The sequence below is a fragment of the Symphodus melops genome, assembly GCF_947650265.1.
Source record: "Symphodus melops genome assembly, chromosome: 5".
Lineage (NCBI taxonomy): Eukaryota > Metazoa > Chordata > Actinopteri > Labriformes > Labridae > Symphodus > Symphodus melops.
In genome coordinates, this window is record NC_136695.1 from 18,561,671 (window position 1) to 18,584,612 (window position 22,942).

The 22,942-nt window shown below is 40.2% G+C and overlaps 2 protein-coding genes across 3 annotated transcripts in view; both read right to left on the bottom strand.

Annotated features, from left to right (window-relative positions):
- Window positions 1-306: 306 nt before the first annotated feature.
- Window positions 307-7,171, bottom strand: fxyd5 (FXYD domain containing ion transport regulator 5). 2 transcript variants are annotated; one of them, XM_079344175.1, is made up of 10 exons: window positions 6,990-7,171; window positions 5,510-5,555; window positions 4,380-4,478; window positions 3,649-3,792; window positions 3,513-3,563; window positions 2,850-2,897; window positions 2,428-2,460; window positions 2,269-2,343; window positions 1,231-1,276; window positions 307-777 (listed from the first exon to the last, which is right to left on the bottom strand). In XM_079344175.1, exons 1-10 carry the CDS (start codon window positions 7,038-7,040, stop codon window positions 753-755), a joined length of 618 nt encoding a protein of 205 aa, XP_079200301.1. In that variant the 5' UTR covers window positions 7,041-7,171; the 3' UTR covers window positions 307-752. The 2 variants fall into 2 exon arrangements, with proteins under 2 accessions (XP_079200301.1, XP_079200300.1); XM_079344174.1 differs by having other exon boundaries at window positions 3,649-3,795.
- A 4,115-nt stretch (window positions 7,172-11,286) lies between these two features.
- nphs1 (NPHS1 adhesion molecule, nephrin) overlaps window positions 11,287-22,942 on the bottom strand; it is a 36,367-nt gene continuing 24,711 nt past the window's right edge. The window contains exons 17-29 of the mRNA XM_079345143.1: window positions 22,689-22,810; window positions 21,916-22,075; window positions 20,999-21,155; window positions 20,419-20,570; window positions 17,325-17,436; window positions 17,054-17,235; window positions 16,872-16,922; window positions 16,425-16,547; window positions 15,857-15,905; window positions 14,980-15,112; window positions 13,600-13,681; window positions 13,242-13,402; window positions 11,287-12,534 (exon numbers count right to left, since the gene is read on the bottom strand). Of these exons, the coding sequence (XP_079201269.1) occupies window positions 12,445-12,534; window positions 13,242-13,402; window positions 13,600-13,681; window positions 14,980-15,112; window positions 15,857-15,905; window positions 16,425-16,547; window positions 16,872-16,922; window positions 17,054-17,235; window positions 17,325-17,436; window positions 20,419-20,570; window positions 20,999-21,155; window positions 21,916-22,075; window positions 22,689-22,810 (1,574 nt within the window). The 3' untranslated portion in view covers window positions 11,287-12,444. The remainder of the gene's footprint in view (window positions 12,535-13,241; window positions 13,403-13,599; window positions 13,682-14,979; window positions 15,113-15,856; window positions 15,906-16,424; window positions 16,548-16,871; window positions 16,923-17,053; window positions 17,236-17,324; window positions 17,437-20,418; window positions 20,571-20,998; window positions 21,156-21,915; window positions 22,076-22,688; window positions 22,811-22,942) is intronic.

Below are 22,942 nucleotides of genomic sequence, written 5' to 3' on the forward strand. Positions count from 1 at the left end.
TGTGATTTTTGGCTCAGATCAGATGTTTTGTTTGTTTGGCTGTCCACATAGATTTGTAAATCCGGTATGTATCGGACTTTGGTGTGAATCCTTTTGTGAAAATGGCTCAAATCTGATTTGAAAAGATCATATTTTGTTCACACTGTGGTAAAAAAAACAGAAAAACAGATCTAAGTCTCAGAAAAAAAAAACCCAATTCAAAATCCAATTCAGTTCACTTCTGTCTGCAGTGGGAACGCAGCCGTAGAAGCCACTTACCAAACATTTTATGTTGAGATTGAAATTGTAAAGAGCGGACGGACAGTGTTTATTAGAAAGTGGCGTAACCCAGTTTTACTTTTCAAACAAACAGAACTCAAGTGTTGTGCCAAACAAGTCAATAATCAGATGTTGTTCTTCATAAACTAATAATAATCTGTGGGACATATAGAACGAAGCCTTCCTTTTGGTTATGGATGTGATAAAAATATGAATCATCTCTTCATTATTTGCCAAGACAAATAAGAACTTCACTTCGTCGCTGCACTTTTGCCAAGTATAGAAATAACATTTGACAAAGATGAAGCGGGTCATGGCTCGACTTTCCTCACTTGTCAGCATGATATATGTATTGACACTGTTCCTAGGCAGCTGACAGTCTTAGAGTCCACACACACGCACACAGCCAGGTGCTGCTCCATTGTTTTTCTCTTGACTCCTGGTTGCTTCCTTGCAGCGCTGTCTTTTTACCAATGTGCACACACTCGCTCTCTTTACCCCTGTACCACTTTATATGACCTGTAAAATAAACAGAATAAATAAAAGAATAAATCACTACAAAAAACAATTATTTATCAGGAACAAATGTACTACTCCGTTGGTTACAGTCGATCTGTATGCTTTCGGCCAACAAATAGCATCATGATAATCTTTTTGATTTATTATTCATCACAGAGGTTTTAGTCAGCATTCTGTTGAGCTATTATATGTCTGAAGTGACTGATTGTTTGCCATACATCATCCAGTAGCCTGTATTCAATGAATTGCTCAACTCATTCAGTTGCAGTTTGTCAACAGCATGAAATAAGCTCAGCTAACCCTCATGAGTATGGACTGTGATTTAGTGTAACATTGCTTTGTCAGCGTTCATTGTTTTGAATTGAACAGCAGTGTGCTAATCATGCAATGTGAAAACATTATGCAAAGAACATTCACTGGAAAAAAACAAAAACAAAAACCTTATTAACTTACTTGGATGACTTGGTTTTACACTTGGGTAGCCGACAGACTTTGCCACCTACAAAAGAGCAAAGAGTTTAACCTGCAAGTCAGACACCATCAGGAATACATATCTGAAACTTCTCAACTATTTCACGTCGAGCAATACAGCACTATTCAATCTGTTCATTTAATAAGTGCAATAACTATTCAAGCTAACGTGATTATTTCTTAGAGCTACATATCTCATATAAGTTATAAGTTTAGAACCTGAAAAACCTATCTCGATAAGCAGGCAATAAAAATCACTCTCCAATGTTGCCATTTAGCCTATTGACACGAATGGTTACAGTTGAGTACACAAGTACATTCTCCACACGCAAACAATTTGCAAACAATGGGCTGAAGATGCTTGCCGTCATATCTGCACAAAATGCGGTAATATTTTGGCTGCACTGTTACTGTCAGACGACATGGTTGACTTCTCAGAAGATTTTTGCAGGCTTGGCCAACTTCTGCTTATCAACAGATGCACATTCTCTAAGAGGGGCAGGTGTGGCTTCACTGTTTGTCTACATGTGAGTGCAGTCGCACTCAGAGACCTTCGGTTGGTGCCAAAACACACCAAACCAAATTGCTTAACATTTGTTGCAGAGAGAGAGAGAGAATAGAAGTGGCATGCATACTTGAACACAATCAAAGCTCAAACTAAGCATCAGTACACATAGAAAAAAGCATATAGCGATATAAAGCTAACTTGAAGATTGACAAGGAAAGAGAACTTTTTGGTTAACGATGGATTTATTTATTTATTTGGAACTTGGGCTTGATGACTTTCTGAAGCTGGTTAAGCTGCTAAACAGGAGACAATGATGACACTAACAACTTTGAGTCACTAAATGTTACGAATAATATCTGCAACTCTAATTTCCCTGTGAAAACAATAAAGTGTCTCTAAATCTGAGTGAGGAGGCCAGTTAAACATTACAGTTTTAAACAAAGCATTGTCCAAAGCCAAAGTGTTTATGGTTAGGGTCAAATGTAGGACCCTATCATAAGGATCATACTTACAGCAGAGCACCATGATGCCCAAGATGAAAAGCACTGCTGCGATGGATAGTCCAGCATAGCGCAGGGACGTGTAATCTGAACATATAAAATTGAAATTAACCAGAGACACAACAGATTGATAATAGCATATGAAAACACTGTTGAATGTAGCTTTCTTACCATAGGTGAAATCTTCATCCCACTTTGGATCTCCTAGAAGCAGTAGCAGAAAGAAAAGTATTGAATTAAGTTGGACAGTTGAGCACAGGGAGCATCTACAGACAGAAAAAAAGAAACAGGGATCACAGGGGAACCACATTCACAGGTAGCATGACAGATCTAGTGGCCTTTCTGACATGCTGCTGAATCTGCTGTGAGCCAGCACAGCAGGAGGACGCAAATTTCTTATCTCCTTGTGCATAAGGTACAATCAAGCATTAATCTGTTGGAAAAGGGGCAAAGCAACATGCTCTGTTCTACCACTCTGCCACGGGTTTTGTATGGGAGACAGGAGATTGTGATTCTGTCAGTTTTCCATGAGATAACAATAAAACAGCAACGCCTGTGGCATTTAAGGTAACTATAGTACGAATGCTTCTCACTTCGTGTGGGTTTCGTAGCTCTGGATGGTGAGGTTGTCACTGTGGATGCTGAAAAACAGAGCAAAAATATTAGTTTCTTTGACTTTTAGCATTTTCTGTCCTTCATTCAAACATTATCTTATCAGAAATCATTCAAATGTCTCCTACTTATTAATTTATACATAAATAAAACAGATTTATAATGCAAATGCATGATTTCTATATTAGGACCATTTTTTTCTGGGAAATGTTGAGTCCTTATCTTTGCCACATAGGACAATCCATAATTACTTCTCATAAAATTCCAGCTGCATTCCTTTCTTTAACTCTGTTTTAATTGAATTTCTGAGTATTTCAGTGGAATGACTCTCAGAGGAAATTTTGGCTGACATTTTTTAAAGCTTATCTTCACTCTCTCTCTCTCTCTCTTCTCTCTCTTTCTCCTGTGCTGGAAAACACAGCAGACTCTTCTCCTCTGTATATCTGCGCAATGCCAGGTAGTTTAACATTTAGTAATTACCTCATAATTAGCTTCAAAGCTTCCTGCGTCCTCGGTGAGGACACTAACTGTAAGCCTTTAGTATTGGTTTGAGTTATGGCCATATACAGTCTATCCAGAAGGCAAAGTCAAAGGCTTCACCAACTGGGAACTAAAATTAGGGAGGAAGAGGGTGAGACGGTTACCTTTGGTAGGCGCAACCTTAGTTTGTGGTTTTGTTGTTTCCTCTTTTGGAGCTTCAAGGACAAAAACATCAGTTAATCACATAAAGTTCTACTGAACTTATGTTTTGTATTGACAGCATTCACAGAACCAGACTACCTGTTGAAGTCTTGATTTCTGTCATGTTGGTGTTGAGTAAGACGTTGATGGTGCCAGTCGCACGGGGGCTTGTGGTTTGTTCAGCAGGTGACACTTCTGGGGTAGATTCAGAGTCTCTGGTGACTCTTCCTCTCACTCTTTCTCCTGCTAGACAGAGAGACCAACAATCCGGTATCTCTCAGAATGATTAGATATTAAACACAACAATATGAAATGGGCTCAATTGCCAATGAATGTATTTTTTTTTATAAATTAGACATTAACTCATAAAATTAATTTGGGTATGTGTGCCCACAAACCTCATGCCACCCCTGCTATCAGTGCCTCAAATGAGCCCTCCAAGCTGAAAGAGTCTGAGCACCCCTGTTTATCTGATTTAGTGTGAATATAAACATCAAGTTAAACTTATGAAAATATGAAAAAGTTGGTCAGCTCCTTTTAAAAGAGGAATAAACTTAGTGTTCTTGTTTTACATATTCTTCAAATTTTTCAGATAAACATTAATAAAATGTGCATGACCCAACCCTAGATTATTTTCCATTGGTTACAGTCGTAAGCCTCTGCTCTTTGTTGCATGTCTACCGCAGTTCATTTCCCGCACATTTCCTGTATGTTCAGCTTTACAATTCCCTGCACTTCTGAATAGGAATAGTTACTTGTAAAACTGAAATAATCTCGAGACAAACAAGGTTCCAAAGTGGCATTTCTCAGAATAGCCACATGTACTGTACCAGTGGGAGTGGGCGCAGTGGGCATCGTTACTGTGTTTGACGTGTTGCTGTTCACAGGCACCATCTGATCTGCCAATGTGGGAGGCTGAGCCCTCGTCACTGCAGGAGGAAAAAAACAGCATTTTAATCACTAAGAACCAACTCAGACGGAGCCTCAAAGAGAAGCCTCGATACAGTCCACTTTAGAGGAAGAACAAAGGACAGTGTTGTGTATTCCTGTGACTCGCACAAACAATGCTGTGATGTATTCCTTGAGAAAGTGTTTGGCCTTGCAGGCCTGCAGATGCTTTAAGAGGGTGTCACAGTAGCAGTCCTGTGAGTGGGGCAGTGCGGCACAGTTACAAAGAAGCGGCTCTTACGAAACCTCTGGCTACAACAGAGCACAATTGTTGTGTGAGTCTGCGGGACAGTGGGGCCGTTGTCTGTTTACTCACTCAGCACCTTCCAATTAAGGCTGCAGCTCTACCAAACCTCTACTTTCTTGAGCTAACACAACTTTAATGAACCCATGAGGGGTCTTGACAAAGGGTGTGATGATCTACAGCAGATAGACTCAATGGTTGAGGTCTAAGGTGTTTTAGTGTGAGCTAATCCCTTATCTGGACTTAGATTGAGTTCACTGGACATTCACTGAAATATGCAGCTGCTGAGTGAGAGGTGTTAACACATTTTTCTTTATGTACGTGTGGAAATAAAAGTCCCTCAGTAGAAGCTACTTTAATGTGGTTGATACTTCTTCAGCATATTGCTGTTTCTAACTCATGGAAATCCTTTGATTTAAAGGGGAATTCCACATATTTCACATGCAAGAATTACTCATAGTGAAAACTCACGCATTAGTGTTTTGATAGAATAAACGTCATTTTCTGAGAAATGAATATTTACAGAACATGAGATAGTGTAGTTTGTTTAAAGTCAGCAGTTTTTCGACTACAGTTTCACTTGTTTCACCACAGTAGCTAAAATAGATAATGCAGGCTAATATAGATTAGCTTTAGCTGTGTAAGTGAGATTTTGAGGCAGTTATATGACTCTAAATTAACAAAGATTAAGCTATTGTAATCTTAACATCTTACAGTTTTCAATTCAAATGTGAGTTCCAAGTGAGCGTAGGATTTTATAGACCTTACCTTTTAACACTACAAACAGGACAATGGTTAAGGAAGTCAAATACTTCTGAAAGGGAAACAAACAACATTCTCAGTTAAAAAGAGGCCAAACAACAATGCAGGTCATTCAAACCAGGACACGGTTAGAACTTTTGCACTTTCAACATATTCATGTAGTGGTCTAGAGGTTAAAGTAACCATAGCTTTAAGATATGCAATTCTATATAAATACAATAAATTAATGCAGAGTTCCTCCAATTTTACAGGCGATTGCACAAGTAAAGCCAGTTCATATAAATGTGCACAAATAAATAGCTGCACAGGATTTGAACAGATACAAAACATGCAGGCAAAATGTCCGCACATTTGCAGATAAACATGCCTTTAAGATAAAACCTTATACGGTAGGTAAGGTAAACATACACTTGGTGATTATTTGAAGGATTAGCAAAGAGGACTGACACAAAGAACTGTTCACTCTGGAACATTTTGTACAGCCCAGAAACCACCATAGAGGAAGTTGTTTGACATGTGGCTACTTCTCCTTCCTCTAAGGCGCACAGACAACCTCACCCACACTCCTCATCCAGCATGACTCAAAACAGATTCTTACTTTAGATGTCAAACTGTATAATATACACACATCATAGCAAACATATTTTTTTTCTTCTTTTTTTATTTCACATTTGTCAAAAATGAGTGATCGAGGCCACATATTGTGTCTGCAATCCTCCCACACGGCTGTATTCAACTTTATGGCAATGTTGATCAAACTTTGTCTTTATTTTTTGCAAGTTTGCTTCTGTCACCAATTAAAAAATGGCATTGGTGGATGTGTCAAAACAATTCTTTTTCAGCATAATGGAAATGTTGAACGGGTGAGCAGCCTTTTCTGAATCAGTGGAAAAACATGCTCTTTCCTCCCCCTCACAACATATCGCCCCTAGCTTGAAACAAAACATTATAGACAAACAAAAGCAGACGAAAACATGTCCGCTGTTGTGTATTGTTATTTTATAGCAATACAATCTAGTGAATTGGCAGACAGGTAGAGCCAATGCGGGCAGAGTGACGGCTGGAAGTCTGGGCCAGTGGCTCAGTTTTAATCGTCCCCCAGCACAAAATGATTCTAGATCTTTGACCTATCCTGGTGGCAGCTCGTCCTCCGGGCTGGGAGCAGCGTGACAGGTGAGCGTCTGTGGCCGTCATGAGCTGTGACAGCTCAGATTAGCAGGTCATGCCAATCTTCATTTCACTCCAGAGCATATGTCAAGACGAGGCCTGTTTCCCCTGGGTTGTACAGGCGTCTCTCCCCTTCCTCTAGCCTGACCTGCCTGCCCGTATGTCACATCTAGCACTCTCACTCACTCTCCGTCTGTCTGTTCATCCGTTTGTCTGTCATCCTTCATCAATCTCTTTTTTTTCATTCCCTTTCACCCAAAACTCCCCCCAGCCCCTCTCAAATTTAGTCCATCCATCCTTTCTAGGCAATTACACTTACCTTAGTATCCATCCTGTGTGGAGTCCACAGATTCATCCTCAGCTTCATCATCCTGGCTGCTTTCCTCTTTCTGAAAGGCTGATGGAGTCGCGGCTAAACGACCACACCCATGTGCTCACAACGACTACTTCCTCATTCAGTTATCTGAAATGTTTCAGTCTCTCACTCACCCACTCTTTCTCATGACATGGCCTCCTCCTTCTTGTCGCTCTTCGGCTTCTGCAGTTCTCAGCATGGTGGCTCTTCACGCTGTTTTATGCCTCTATCCACCGCAGTATACTGCCTTTTATTGTTTCTCTGTGTTTGCCTGTCTGTCATCCTGCCTAAAGCGTACTCTTTGTCCATGGGTCCATATTTAATATTGTTCTATAATGCTGTCTTACAAAACAGACATAAATGATACTAGTGTTGTATAAAATATCCTTTGAAAACAGATATTGATGTAGTTTGAGTAGGTACTGTATGTGCCTTTAGTGGACAATATACTGTACACTTCAGATACTAACCACTTGATATCTAAAGCTAAAGAGACTATACTATATCTGGAGTGCACTTTCAAACGTTTATGTTTTTGCTTCAGAATTCTTCCATTTTATGTGATGACAGGAAAAAAATGTTTTTGCAGCCAAGCAAACATAGCCAGGCTGCTGAATTGACATTTTTGTTCTTCATACTTTTCAACTTTTGATTCAAGGTTGCAGGATTGACGTGTGTGTGTGTGTGTGTGTGTGTCTGTGTGTGTGTGCGCGCGTGTGTGTGTGTGTGTCTGTGTGTGTGTGTGTGTGTGTGTGTGTGTGTCTGTGTGTGTGTGTGTGCGCGCGTGTGTGTGTGTGTGTCTGTGTGTGTGTGTGTGTGTGTGAAAGTGAGAGACGTGACCCAACAGCATTACCCAACCAAGAAACACAAACCAAACTGTGAAAGCAGACAAAGATGGCAATTCATGCTTATAAGCTCGGTCAAGAGGCCGGTCTTTGTCCAGAGTGCTTGGGATACTTTTGGATCAGCCTGTTGTGACTCACATTTCTATAGTTTCCTTAAAAGGAAATTGTGAAAGTACATTGTTTTCCAATTTTACGAGGTTTTAAGATCATAATAATTCTGTCAAGCAGCTTATCCTTTCATTTTTCATTATTGTAGGGAGTACCCATTACATTTTAAGTGAATATATCATCTGCTTGTATGTTGATAAAACATTCTTATCCCCAGTAAAAACATTTGTATGAATGTAGACACAAAAACAAAACAAAACATTAATTTGGAGATACCTTTACTGTAGGAAAAAATACCAGGAGAGTAATGCTTGTCTTGAATTGTGTTTCATAACACCAAATTTGGTGCCCCCTGTGGACAAAGGGGTATGACTTATTGCTACCCAGATCTTCTACTTTACTTGATATAGTGGTTTCCTCCTTCCTGCTGTCTTTCAACAGTCAAATGTATCACTGTGGTAAACCTTTGCTGTGCTAAAATGTTAATGAGGTTTCTTTTCCATGGTCTAACACTGAGCTGGTCTCAGTGGCATAACAAATAACTTTAAAATAATCAATTAGGGTGCATATCAGCTAGGTCACGCCCCATGTCAGGAGGCTATCCTTCCAAGTGAGCGGCTCAGGTTCAAGTTTATTTTCTATGTATAGTTTATATTAGAGTCTGCCCTATACACAGTGACTAGGCATCATGTTATTTTTGTTCATTTGTTTTTTTGGTTGGGGCATGCTCTTTTTCGTATTCATGTGCTTTCAGCTCTGCCCTCAAGAATATTACCAATCATTGTTCATTACTTCATTATTATCTCTTATGAACTGACTTTTTTGTTGCATTTATTCAGTTGCAGTCTTTCATCCACAGGAGTGCAAATGACTTCCTTATTACCAGGAGAGCAGAGCCACAAAGTGAGCCACAATAACTGTCAGTAAAACCATGTTCTAATTTCCAGAAAACTTGTGGAAGCTTTTATTTGATTTCTATTTAGTAATAAAAATACAAAAAATCAGAATAATAAGAGCAGCGACAGGGTTTGAAGAAATTTGAATGCAAATTTGAGTTAGCTCCCCACAGGTGGCACGACCTGTTAAAAGTGACAAAGGAGTATGATTCACTTTTATATTTGTTGCTTCTGTTTTTCACACAATAAAACAACTAAACTCAACATTCAGGCAGATGATTTGCAAACATTCCTGGAGCTGAGGTAATTAAAGTCTTTTATTTGTTTCTCTTTTGACTTAATTGTGCCCTCATGCGGCTTGTACGTTTGAGCTCCCACGAGACTCTTTTCCAACACAACATATCAAAATGTTCACGAGGGGAAGAAAAATAGAAGTTGACACACACAGTAGTGAGCTGTCAATGGCTTCAGTTCTGCAGATTAATGTTCCCACCTGAGCCCAAATGATGCTTCATGAACAGGCTTTAGGTAAGAACACAGCAGTAAGCCTGACAGGAACTTAAACAATTGTTCGGTAATGAGACAAACATACCTTGACAGCTCATGATGGAGAGTAGCAAGCCTAATTGAGGGAACGCAGCTCTGTGAAACACTCAGATTAATCTCCATCCAGGCAGTCAGGCCTTATTGAGGAAACACATTTTGTAGGCTTGAAAAATGTGTTGACAAAAACAAACGAGACAGTATTTAAACATCACCTATCATAATATGTATGTGGATATTTTAATAAAATAATATCAAGGAAATTACATTGGGATAAAAAGAGTGGAGTTATGTTGTACAGCTGGACAACCATTCATGAAGCAGATCAGAGTCTCTATGTTTGTGTGTGCGTGTTTGTGCTGATGAGACTGATATGACGAATCCTGCTTAAGGGGGAAAACAGAAGCTGGGAGCCGAAACAGTGTGCACGCATGGCGGCTCAGTGTGAGACCAGCTACTGTTTGTGTAAACCACGAGGCAGCAGGAACCTAAAAGAGGTACACATTTAAGGATGTTTCTGATCTCTGCACAGTAAAGAACAAAAGACAAAGTTTCACAATGACATAGAACACACAGCCCCTTGTATAAGAAACATCCTAACCATTTTTTCTCTCCTACTTTAGCTGATCAAAAGGAGAACTCAACTGAGGCTTAAAATGAGCCAATCAAAAGATGGTAAATGTTGGTCAGATGACTGAGTCACACAGGCCTGAGTCAAGAGTTTTAAATATTTCTTCTTGAAATATAGTTTTTGCCTAGATGTTGGTCAATTAATTGCACATAAACGTGACTTTAATATAGAACACTATAGATGCTGTTTAGTTTAGTTTTTTTTTTTTTTTTTTACAATTTCTTAACCATGGCATCAACACAAGGCAATGAAAAAAGGATTTTGTGAATTTTAAAGTTTTAACACATACTTAAAATGGCAGTTGCTAAAAAGTAGCTAACTGAAACTACAGAGGTTGTCAGGGAGATTAAACGTCATCACGCCAGGAACTCTCTTACTAATCCTCTTTACAGCCTCTAGTCATGTTTTCAGTGCTCTTGTAAATATTAGGTTAATAAACAATTTATTTATCTATGGTTTCGCTAACTTGTCAAAACCGTTGATTAGATCTATGAAGCATAACGGTCGTGACATCAACCACCGACCGCGGTGGAGTTCGCTATAGCTTAACATTAGCTTTTTACTTCTCTCGACTGCATTAACTCTTCAAACTTCATAAGCACTAAAATAACTCTGATCCATCAAAATATAAATGCCTATGGTGAATGCCTAAACTAACCCATATGTTTTGGAGATTGAAAGTATACACCAGATTTACAGTATGTTAGCATACAGATGTTAGCATTTCACTCAAAACACTAGTGTGCTTCATACAGCTACTATCATGGTGTCAGACTTTCAGTCTTCGATAAACGAAGTCTTTTTTTTCTGGTTTTCATCTGTCAAATATTATGAGATTTTGGTCATCTATATTGTTAAAAATGTTGGGGTCGCCGGTGGCGCAGCGGCAGTGCGCGCGACCCCACGTATTGAGGCTCAGTCCTCGCGCGCGGGCGGCCCGGGTTCGCGTCCGGCCTGTGGCCCATTTCCCGCATGTCTCTCCCCACTCTCTCCCCCCTTTCCGACTCTATCCACCTTCCTCCCTCTATCATTAAAGGCAAAAAGGCCAAAAACAAATCTTTAAAAAAAAAAAAAAAAATGTTAATCCAGGTGTTGGCCTGGCGGTTGTGTTGCGCACCCTATGTATGGGGGCTGTGGTCCTGCAGCTGTAGGTTGGAATCCGACCACGACCCTTTGCAGCATCTCACTCCCCTCTCTCTCCTTTCCTGTCTCTTTTCAGCAGCTGTCCTATCTATTAAAGGCAAAAAAAATAATTTCAAAAACACTCCTGTTTAATAATCTGTGGATATAAATTTGACGTTTGTGAATAAAAACTTCAGTTTTGAAAAGTCTGATTTTTCCTGCCTCTACAAATTGTTCAAAAGGGAAAACCTCAGAAAACTGAAAGTAGAATTTTTGTTGCTGTAGCCACAGTTGCAGCTTAGCCTAACCCCTCTTTTCCCTTCTCTATCTTTGACTGTCCACCCTCAGTGAGACAAATTCCCTCCATGGTTCCTCTCTCTCACTTATGCTGTGAGCTGAACTTCAATCCGAGAGAAAACAGGATTAGAGTCCGGACCTAGATATGGCTTTACCTCCTGGAGTCATAACCATGCTAAATACCACTCAGTACAATCCCATTGTAGGGATTCTCAAGGACTCACTGTGAGGTCTAAAACTCTTTGTATAACACAGGGGGAGGAACAGGACACTGCTGTCAGGTACTCAACTGGTTACATGTTGAAAAAACGTTTGACATTGAAGGGGTCAAAAAGGATGATATCTACTTGGGTGGCACTAAGAGTCTGTGCTTCCTCTGCTGCAGTGCAAACCACAGCGATGTCAGTCCATCTTTGTCTCTAACTGAGTGATTCATGTCTACCTGCAGGACAAAGCAGGTGGGGGTTGTGGGTAGTGACCATGACTTGGCCCCGAGAAAGAGGGTAAGGGTGAAGGAACAAAGCATGGACAAAGGGAGGAGGTGGATGAAGTAAGATCTGAGAAGGAGTAGAAAAACAGCTGGTGGCACTTGGGAAAAGCAGCCCATGTTAGCTGAAGTAGCATATTGTAGCGTTCTGTGACAGTCTCTCATGAAGGATATTGAGGCTTTTTCCCCCCCAGATTAATCAGTTCCACTTTTATTTTGTTGTACAATATCATTCTATAGTTTAACTGAATCCATTAGGAAACACCTTCTGGTGTATACAGACAGTTAGAGCTCAAAGTGAAAGACAATACTGACTGACATCAACCGCCTCTCTATTCATGAGAAGTTCTTTCCTTCAAGTTGACTGATGTCAATGCATTTTCTAAGTAACTTCATATTCAGTGTTTGCTTTACAACATTGTGCTCAGTGACAAGTGTTGAGTCACTGGTTGGCTGTCATAGTGCGTTGATTTATGCTGACCTTCTCACTCTAGACTAGTTCACCTCGTAGATCAAGAGGAAGACCAGAGTCTCTCTGCGGCCGCTGAACATCCATGAAGTCTCCCGCTCTTTCAGTACCCTGCAGGGAGACACATGCGTCACAATTTGTTTTCACATATGCACTCCTGGAAGTATCTAGATTATTTCATGAGGATTACTCCTAAAATTCTCCTGACTTTGCTGTTCGCATGTGCAGCACAAGGCGGAGGTGGCGGACGAAACAACAGAGTCCGCCATATTATATTCTACCATACTATAAATCAATCACAATGTTGTTTAGTTATGTGCACAGAGTTCGTACCCGTTAAGCTAAAAATGTAAGTCTTTAGGTTCTATTGTTATCATTCATCATTAGGTCTTTTCCAGGAGACTTCAGAATCACTGATTTCTGTCCATTTTTGTCCCACAATTTTCAGATATTACTCTCAGTAACACGATATTTCTTGGCTGCCTGACAGCTTAATGACTCTGCTGCATTGGCAACTATTATCTTAAAATTGGCACCATAACTCCACCTCAGTCGTTGGTTAACTTCACCCACTTTTGAGCCAGTTTGTTCCAGATGATCATCATGTCTCCCCCTGGCACTGCAGCTGAGAATGACAGCTGGCCTCTGTCATGTGTTGGTACAATAACTATTCAGATAAGTGGCTCCGTCTTTCCTTGTGGCATTGGTATTTCAAAAGTCTAGACCTCACATACAAGATGATACCACCTTTTTTTTTTTAGATGTATTTTAAGTAAAAAAAAACAAAAAAAAACAAAAAACATATTTGTCTCACAGACCTGAGGGTAGGTGGGGGGAAGCCAATCGTTCCTTTGGTAGGGCAATCTATCGTCAAAGAAGGATGGATGGGAAGGAGGGGAGTAAGTCAGGACTTCCTGGTACAGACCCCCGTCTCTTACTTCTTCATACAAATGGCTTTGAGTGTCAAGGTGGGTAACATCTTGAAGAGTGAAAGGAACAAAGGACAAATGAATATGCTGTAATTCACAATAAAATGTGCTTGAATATTTAAGTAATTATGTAATTAATCATGATTGAAGATTTCATTGTCATCTTGCTTTAACTTACTGCTAACTGTTCCTTTGTGACGTGTTTGGAATGTTTACTTGTTTACTCTGAGGTGTATTTGTGTCTTACCAAGCCTGCGTGTTTCCTCTGGATGTGGACTGAGAGGCGGCCTGTAGTCACCAGTGGGGTAATAATAATAATGGGCACTTTCCTGAAATTCATGAACAAAGGCAACAGAATCAGATCAGTGTCATGGAAATGACTTTATCACATGTGTTGCTTTCCTGTGGTGGGGTTTGCAGCTAATTCCTAGAAGTTCCAGTCCTAAAATATTCTGGGATACACCCATTCCTTTAACCGTCCAACTCTGATAACCAGCTGTGATTGAGATTTATTTCCCAATATCCTTTAATGACATTAACAGAAAAGTCTATGTGAAAGTGGGCCAAATGTTATTTTACATTTCTAAGCGATAAAATTTGTCCAAAACAATAGTTTGTTAAAGTTAAGAGAGAGCGAGGTCTTTGCTGAGCTCTGCATGTGTAAGAATTTCATTAGTTTTGGTTCATACAAACGTCTGGTCAGGCTTTCTTTTCTGTGGGAGTTGTTGAAAAAAAGCTGTTTAGGCACTAGGCAGTGTGCAGATGACCCGCAGCAGCAGTTTCAGACATGAAAAATAACTGAAAAACAAATCTTCACACCAATTGGTCTCATGTTGAACATTTTTCAACATTTGTTCCAGTTTCAGAACCAGCCAGGACTCCTAACAGGAGCTTTAAAAGATCACCTTTGGAAGAGTTAAGAGGGATTCCTGCACCTCTCCAATAGATCACAGGTGACTGGCATGCTTGTGATAATTTTAAAAAATACAGAAACTACCATCTTTCATTAAAAGGAAGTCTGTTGGAAAATGTACAGTAATGGGATATGTTGCTATTTTCATTACTATTAGGACCACCCTCATTATGTTGGGCTGTAGGCAGAAATCTCAGGGGCCGATATTTGGAGCAAATACAACCAAAAATACTCGCACCGAAGGCGAAGTATCACTCCAGGTAAATAAGAAACATTTTTTTCTGGGGTAATTTGCCTGAACCAAGCCTTTCAGGTATTTGATGTTTTAAATCAGGGGAGAGATAATGTTTGTCTCTGTGGGGATTAGAATTTCCATTATACCACATCTTGACAGCACAGAGCTTTCTGTTTCTGCCTCACTCAACAGTTGTCCAATTCTTCGTTGGAAATTATGATTTCTCTGGGATCGATGAGTATTTCAAATGCTAACAGTGAGGTATTGATTGATGTTCCAGCTCTATGCACAGCTAAGGGTTTCATTTGTTTATCTATTATCCATTTTCCTTGTTCAAGCTGAATTCTTCACTTCCTTTTCTGTCAGATCCCTTTAGCCCTTGTCTAACCTCCTTTCTCCACTCATCTGTTTACCCTTCCTTCCCGGCATCTGTGTTGTATTGTTTTTTTCCCTAACTTCGTGGTGTCTCCTGTACTCACTGCTGCGTAGCTCTCGTACACATTGCTCTCTGTTTCAGATGCAGAGTCGATGAGGAGGGTGCGCTGGGCAGCCGCGTTGATCTTTTCTCTGCTCTCATATTTATTGGAGTTGCTTACTGTTGACTGACTGGACCTGCATGAAGAAATCTGATTGTTTTATCATATTTTCACATGTAGGACATTAAATCAGATCCAAAGAGTTATGTTCTAAAGTGTGCTATATCACACATAATGAATAGTTAAACTCTTAATCTAAAAAATCAAGTTTAGAATATCAACTTGTACAATCGAGTATATATATATAAAAATCAAGTATATATATATATATATATATATATATATATATATATATATATATATATATATATATATATATTCTATTGTACAAGTTGATATTCTAAACTTGATTTTTTTGTAAATATATATAATTCTAATACTTTTTGTTTTTTTGTTTTTTGTTTTTTTGCAAACAATTGAGATACCTTTTTGCTCCAGCTTGTTCATGTAGACCTGAAAAATGAACTATTTGGAGCAGCAGCCTGTCATCAAGGAATCACACCAGTGGATTTTTTTTTCTTTTTTGTGATTAATTCCATTAAACTCCTCAACCTCAATATGAACAAACAAATGTAAAAAACTTGGCACAACGAAGACATTTTTCCTGCAAAAAAAAAGTCTTCATAATGTATTTTATGTTGTATTTCAGGGTTCTGCTGGAAGTTTGATGACACTAATATAAATGGATATTGACTGAGGCTCCTTTTTTGCCTGCTTGGCTGTTTTAGTAGCTGGGTCAGCCAATGGATCAGGCCTCAGACTTCTTAGAGTGGATTGGATGTGTGTTCCTTTATTACTATACTGCAGGGTCTTAACTTACCCCTCTTCTTCAGTCTTCTTCCCATCGAGGACACTGCCTTCTCCATCCCCTGCAGGGAGGGACAGAAACAGGAGGAAAGAAGCTTAGTGTTAAGAAATTAGAACTGAAGAGGGACAAATCATCTGACGAGGATCTCATTGATCAGAGCAGTAAAAAGAGCCAGAGAGTAAGAATGAAAGCTGTGAGAAATGAAAAAAGAAAAACAAAAAAGATGGGCAAAGAAGAACCTGACAGTCAGACTGAAAGGGAAATAGAAAGAGACAGAAGGAGAGATAGAAGAAGGACATAAAACCTGTAAATGAGATAAAAGATATGGATAAAACACAGAAGTGACAGCTTTGAAGGATGAATGTGGCAGGAGGTAGAGGCTGAAAAAATGAGCAGAGTAAGAGGAGACAGGATGGACAAAAGGACATAGAGTGAGGAAAAGAGAGCGAGTGTCTGTGCTGACAATTACATCATGGGTCAGACATTCTCAGGGTTGAGTTAAAGAATCAGGACATTATGATGACAGAGTGTGATGGAGGAAGTACTTTTACATACATGGATGAAAGATTATTTCAGTCACCTGTTTCTCCTCGCCTCCTTTTCCACCTCAATCCAAAGTAGCAACCCAAAGAGTTTAAGACCAGCAGGACTCCAAACACCACTGTGAAAACTACAGTCAAATAGGCCGGCACTCCTCGTGCGCCTGGATCACACAGCAACAGAAACATCGGCTTATTTCATACAAATGGAAGTTAAAGACGAAGTAATATGGAAATTGGGAAAGATAAAAACTGACTGAGACAGACTAAACCGCTCACTCAATTGTCTTTATTGATTAAAGACTAGCAGAGGGGAAAAAGTAAGGGGTGGCTGCCATGACAACCACTACTCTTGTCGAGCAAACATTAGCAGCCTTGGAGGTGCATACATTAACATGATTTAGCCAAATGAAGCTAGCTGCTGTGCAAACAGCAATTTCCAACTGCCCTGAAGAGCTTTTTCAGAGAGTTGTGATAAAAAGACTTACTCGGTGAGACTGAGTCATCGTCTGGTGGAAGTTTTTCTTCTTCTGGTCTCTCTGTTGAGTAAAAAAAAGAGAAAAACTTACTGAGCATAGCCTATGTTTAATGTTTTGTGGTTTTTTTAGATTAAGTGAATATTCCACAGTAGAGTCATTTCAATGTCAGGCAGGGATTACTCCAAACTGACCCTTGGTGGTGACCGTCAGAACTGCATTATTGTCGGCATAGCCACTCTCTCCCATTGCATTGAGAGAATTGACAGAGAAGTTATAGGTGGTGGCAGGCTGCAGGTTAGTGACAGTGAAGATGCTAGCACTGGGAGGAAAGACGTCCACGTATAGAAAGCTGGCAGACAGTTCCCAGCGGTATCTGTCAGCCAAAACAAATACTGTCAAGTACAACATGTTATTTTTAAAAGGATGTCATTCTTCAACCAGTGTTCTGTCTTGGAGTCGCACCTTATACGAAATCTCTGCCGCAAGCCACCATTAAAGCCGGGGATCCACTCCAGAGTGACTGAGTCGTGGGTGACACTGACTTGGCGAAACAATGAAGGAGGATCTGGGTGACCTGAGAATGGACAAAAAAAAAAAAAAAAGAATGTGGACAAATAAATGAGCTCGAAGAGAAGAAGTAAATGTGTGTTACTTTAAACTGAAGAAAAAACACAAGAAAAAGATTCTGCTCCTCATCAGGTGGCTATTTGAAAACGCAAGGAGGCGTGTATCTGCAGTGTAAGAAATAAGACAGAAGGCCCTGTTGTCCTTTAGGGTTGATTCTTCCCTACAGCCTCTGTGCCGCGAGGTGGTAATAAATAGATAAAATAAGACTGAAAGTAAGCGCAGGGCTGATGTTCTAGTCGATAGAAATAGAAGAAGTCAAACAACTGAATATGTTCTTACTTTCCCATTGATCATACAGTTGAATTGTAAACATGATTATTCTCATGAGGTGTATCTGTATCAAAAGGGCAAGTGTTTACTGTTGAACTCCGAGCATTTACTTTATAGATTTACTCCAACTTAATGATTGCAGTTCTGTCACACTGATCTTATATTTATAAGAACTACATTTTTAAAGACTGGAAGATAGGAACTCAACGGCTGATGATGAGAAATGAAAAAATAAAAGAGGGATAAATGTTCAACATGGTTTTTGTCACTGAGCTTGCAGCCTCTTGGTTTTTACACAGTTGATCTATTCTCTCAGTTTTTTTTTCACAGGCTTCCGCAGAACATCGTTTTGACAGCAAGAGCTTTGCATTTTTGAACAATGCATAACTCTTGATCTGCGTTTTCTAAAGGTTGAGCTTTGTTGTTTGTATGAATGATAAAGATAAAAAAAAACAAAAAAACATGGACAGAGCGCCGGTTGATTGTTGCAATTTGTCCAATCCAGACATCCAGAGTCGTGCAATGAAGGAAGAAGCCTTTTGATTACTATCAATATTGTGGACAAAGATCAAAGCAGACTAACCAGGCCTTCAGTCTGACATGAGGCACTTCTTCAGTCAGGGTAGTGAAGGGAAAAGTGGATTATTTTGCATTTAGAGCATGGAAAAAAAAGAAGGAGAAGAAGGGTGGTTTTGGGGGCAGAGGGAGAGATAGTGAAGGAGAGGAGGAGGAGGAGAGATATTTGAGGAGCAACATGAGAAGGGGATGCTCTTCTCGTCTTTGGCTCCGGGCTGCAGCCCAGTTTGCAGAGTAAATAATTCCCACTATCAGCTCCAGTCATAAGATTCTGGGGCAAAGAGGTCAGCCATATTTGGATCTCGTCTCCTTCAAATCCAAAAAGCACCATACAGAGGGAAAAAAAACACTCTTCCTCTTGGGCTCTCAAATGATAAGGAAGCATATAAAATTTATTATCACTGCGTCAGATTAATTATGAATATTCACAGCACTGAAAAAACAACTGAGGAAAAACAGGGCCAATATTGGATTGTATTTTATGCTTTTTATAGTAAACATTTAATGTTCCCAATGATGGCTGTGGGCCTTTGCTGAGAGCTGAACTGTGTTGATAGTGACGGTGGTGGAAGGATACACTTGGAGGCAGAGAAGTCTAAGCACGCCGGAGAGAGCAAAGCGTATCACTGCAGCATTATCTAAGGGAGAAGTGAAGTAGCGCTGAGGGCTAAATGATAAGGTAGAGATAGAGCGCTGGAATAAGTTCCTTAAAGGGCCGACACTCAAGAAGCAACAACTCTCCCCAGTTTCCTGCATGTTCAATGGCACTCCTACACTATTGTTACATTGCTGTAAAAGGCTGATAAAACCTTGGACAAAGCACAACAGACACAATTATTCTGAGATGCTGCCAAAATTAAACCAATGGAAAATTTAGTGCACCACTGCCAAGTACGTGATATGCATAATCCCTACATGTTGTGTGCCCTAACAACTGACTTTGAACATTTGCCACTGATTTAAAGCTGCATTAGACATTTTTTTAACCACTAGAGGGTAGAAAGACTCAAACAGATAGTGAGGGAACGAGGGCCTTAAGTAGAAGATTGTATGTTTTATTGTGTTGCTTTAGCGTTCAATAACTAACACACACACACACACACACACACACACACACACACACACACACACACACACACACACACACACAAAGATGGACACTAAGGCCTAGCTGCACTTATCTAGTGGTTCGGGTTTAGTTGCTCATTCGGGGTGTTTCATCACAAGAGGCTTCACTTTTTTGTTTTTTTATTTTTTCCAGCCCGGGCTAGCAGAGCTTTAGACTCAGATGCTTGGTATTATAAGAGACAAGTTGATATAACAGCCTCTTGACTCAATCAGCTTTATTTTAGCCCTGCTATCTTTGTACTATAAATGTTTCGCTCATCTTTGATGTACTTTAACTCGTAACACTGGACACAAAAGTGATGTGTCTATGGGTAACTACTACTCTGTAACGTGTCCTTTGTGACAAATTATCCTACAATCAGGTTTGTTTGTTTTATTTTGATGTAAATATAATGGAGGAAGCCGATGGACAAACATCATTTATGACCCTGACCAGGCAGATGAGTCCAACCATGTCTCCATCTACCTTATCATCGGGGAAACACAACGGTAGACTTTTGTGGATTACACACTGACCAGGATACTGACTGTGTGTATTTTCTCTGTCAGGCATCTTGCTGACCTTCAGGCATTGGATGGTGCACAGGCCAGCCTCCATGCCAGTATCTTTGTCAGGAACACATCAGAATATTTGATATGAATAGTAGGGGGCTTTTTAAACCCTGAAATACTTGACCTCTATGGCTGAAAATGAGGCTGTTTGTAATTTAATCCACGAAAAAGGAATCTGCACTCTGACATGACTAACTGTGTTTGTTGTTTTGAGGTGCAAGTTAAGGACCACATGCCCCCCTTTTAAACTTTAACCTCTGAAGCAGAATGCATCATAAAAACACCCTAAGACATTATAAAAGGACATTATAAAAGCATATACTAAATTTATAAATAGAAAGATCTTCACCCAGACAAACACAGCCCTACACACATTAAACACAACTGTACACAGATGCAGTACTTGTGCTGACGAGCTGGATGTCTAGCTTGTCTTCTCCGAGTGAGTTGTGAGCGGTGCAGCTGAAGACAGCGTAGTCCAGAGCTGCACTCACATTCACTACTCGAACTGTGCTGGTGTGGAAGGAGCCCTCCCTCACAGTCCGCTCCTCAAACCTGCAGCACACACATAGGCACACAAACACACATTAGCGCACGAAAACAGACACACACACACACACACACACACACACACACACACACACACACACACACACACACAGAAAGACAGATAAATCCTGAGCAAGGAGACGGCAAGGATTGTGATGTCCTGCAGATTGAACTAAGTCGCCCAATTTCACACATCAAAGAAGCATTAAACAGGTATTTGCATAGTGAGAAGCAGAGAATAAAATGCACTTAATCTGGATTTAATGGTGAAATAGCAGGAAATTGCAATAGAATATATTATATTGGGGTAAAACCTTATTTAATTGTGTAGATTCATCAATCTGTAACTGAATGCTGACAGCAGCAGTGAACGCTATTATACAAGGGAAGGAACAAAAGGCAGTTCAAACTAGGAAAACCTTTTTTTTTCTGACCTGGGATTAGCAAAATCCATGCGTACACCATTTTTCTCCCAAGAGAAGTCAACACGTGGAATACCTTCTGCCTGACACAATAGTTCAGCTGTGGTTGTGCCGTCACCTCTGCTTGCTACCTTCCTCCACTGGGCTCCTTTCTGCAGTTCTGGTTTGACTACATGAGATAAGATGGGCATGGAGGTTAATCATGCAGAAAGCAGACACAACACATCAGTAAAAGTACACATGTATTTATTGACGAAAACAAGGGCACGTTACCACAGGTAAATCTCCACGCAGGTCGAAACATAAATCAAGCAGCGACCTCTAGTTTTGAAAAACAAAGCCAATGAAGATGTGCTAAAATGAGTGCACTTCCTCCACTGTCTACTTGAACTCTAATTCCTTTGACATTCGTGTTTTTAAGCAGAATTAAACATGTTTAAGCCTGGTACAAAAACAGCTATGGTCCGATTAGCTTACTTCTTCATTTATACGCACTGTACACTGAAAAGACATTCATTAAGAGTTAATGCTACATAATAAGGGGAGTGTCTTACTTGACTGACAGGCAGGTTAGTGCATTGTTACTGTTTGACACAAATAGCCAGTCAGTTAATAATAACTGTAATCAGTTCATAAAATCATAACAAAAATAAGGTTGACGGAAATGATTTAACTAATTTAAACTTAGTTTTCTTAGTTTTTTTCAAAGTAACATCAACATAAAAAATGTATTTAAAAAATGTACAATTATTGGTTGTGTGCCCACCTCTGTCTGTGGACTGATCAAAAGTTAGGTGGAGCATGGAACATTTCCATCATGGCAACGGCCATTGTAGGGCTTTATAAAGTCTCTTCAGAAACCAATGTGTGATATTACGGTGATTATGTCTATTTTTATACAGTCTATGGTATAAATCCAACAAACTCACATTGCACAATCAGCTGCACATCCACAGTAGCAGGGGAGCCTATGCCGTTATTAGCTGTGCACTGGTAAAAACCAGCATGAGCTCGTGTCACATCGTTGATGGTCAAAAGACCAGATTCGTCTTCCTGGGTCTCTTCTCCCGTCTCTACCTCCCCTTCCCCCTGTGGAATAACAGAGTGGGGGGGGGGGATAAGCAGCAGACAGCAGCCATCCCTCAATTCACAGCCCCCTTCTTTAGTGGTGAGGAAGAAGGGGGGGGGGCTGTTGAAGAGCAAAACAGGTAGACAGCTAAGCAGGAAACAATTAGGACTCAAGGAGGGGATGGGGAGAGCATTGGTGGAGTGAGCTCTAAGTACAAACAAAGATAATGCCAAGGGTTGGAGAACTCGGAGGAAAGGAGGAAAAGAAAGGGGGGGTAGTGCTGGTTGAAAGCGGGATACACAATACTGCCGGGGGGGTGGGTTACACCGGCGAAAGCATCAGTAGATACAGAGACCACGCCACATTGACAAATGTGCCCTTTAGTCACGCAGCAGTAATGAAAGCTATTTTTCTGGATTTGGGCTGAGTGTGGAGCAGGAAGAGGTGGGGTGGAAGGATAGTTAGAGCCAGTGAAATATGGTGCGTCTGTGCATTTAGAAAGGCCAGTGATAAACGGTAAGAACGGGTAAAATAATAGAAAGGAAGAGCCGGATAAAGGAAATATAATTCTGGAGATGGCTGTGTGTGTGTGTGTGTGTGTGTGTGTGTGTGTGTGTATCTTTGAGTTCTCACCCTCAATTTCCAAGAAAACATGCCGTAAATAACGGGGTTGGAATCTGCCACACAGATCAGGTCTGCTGTTTCCCCAAGGTTCACAATAACAGGGTCTTTCTCTGCTTTAACACTGGGAGCATCTGAGAGCAAGAAAACAGGAAGCGGTCAAGGCTGGACCAAAGGTTACATAGCCAACCTGGGTCAAATCTATTGTCAAACCATTAAACAGCCTTGCTGTATTGCTATATAATTACTTTGTTTTTTAACTTGTT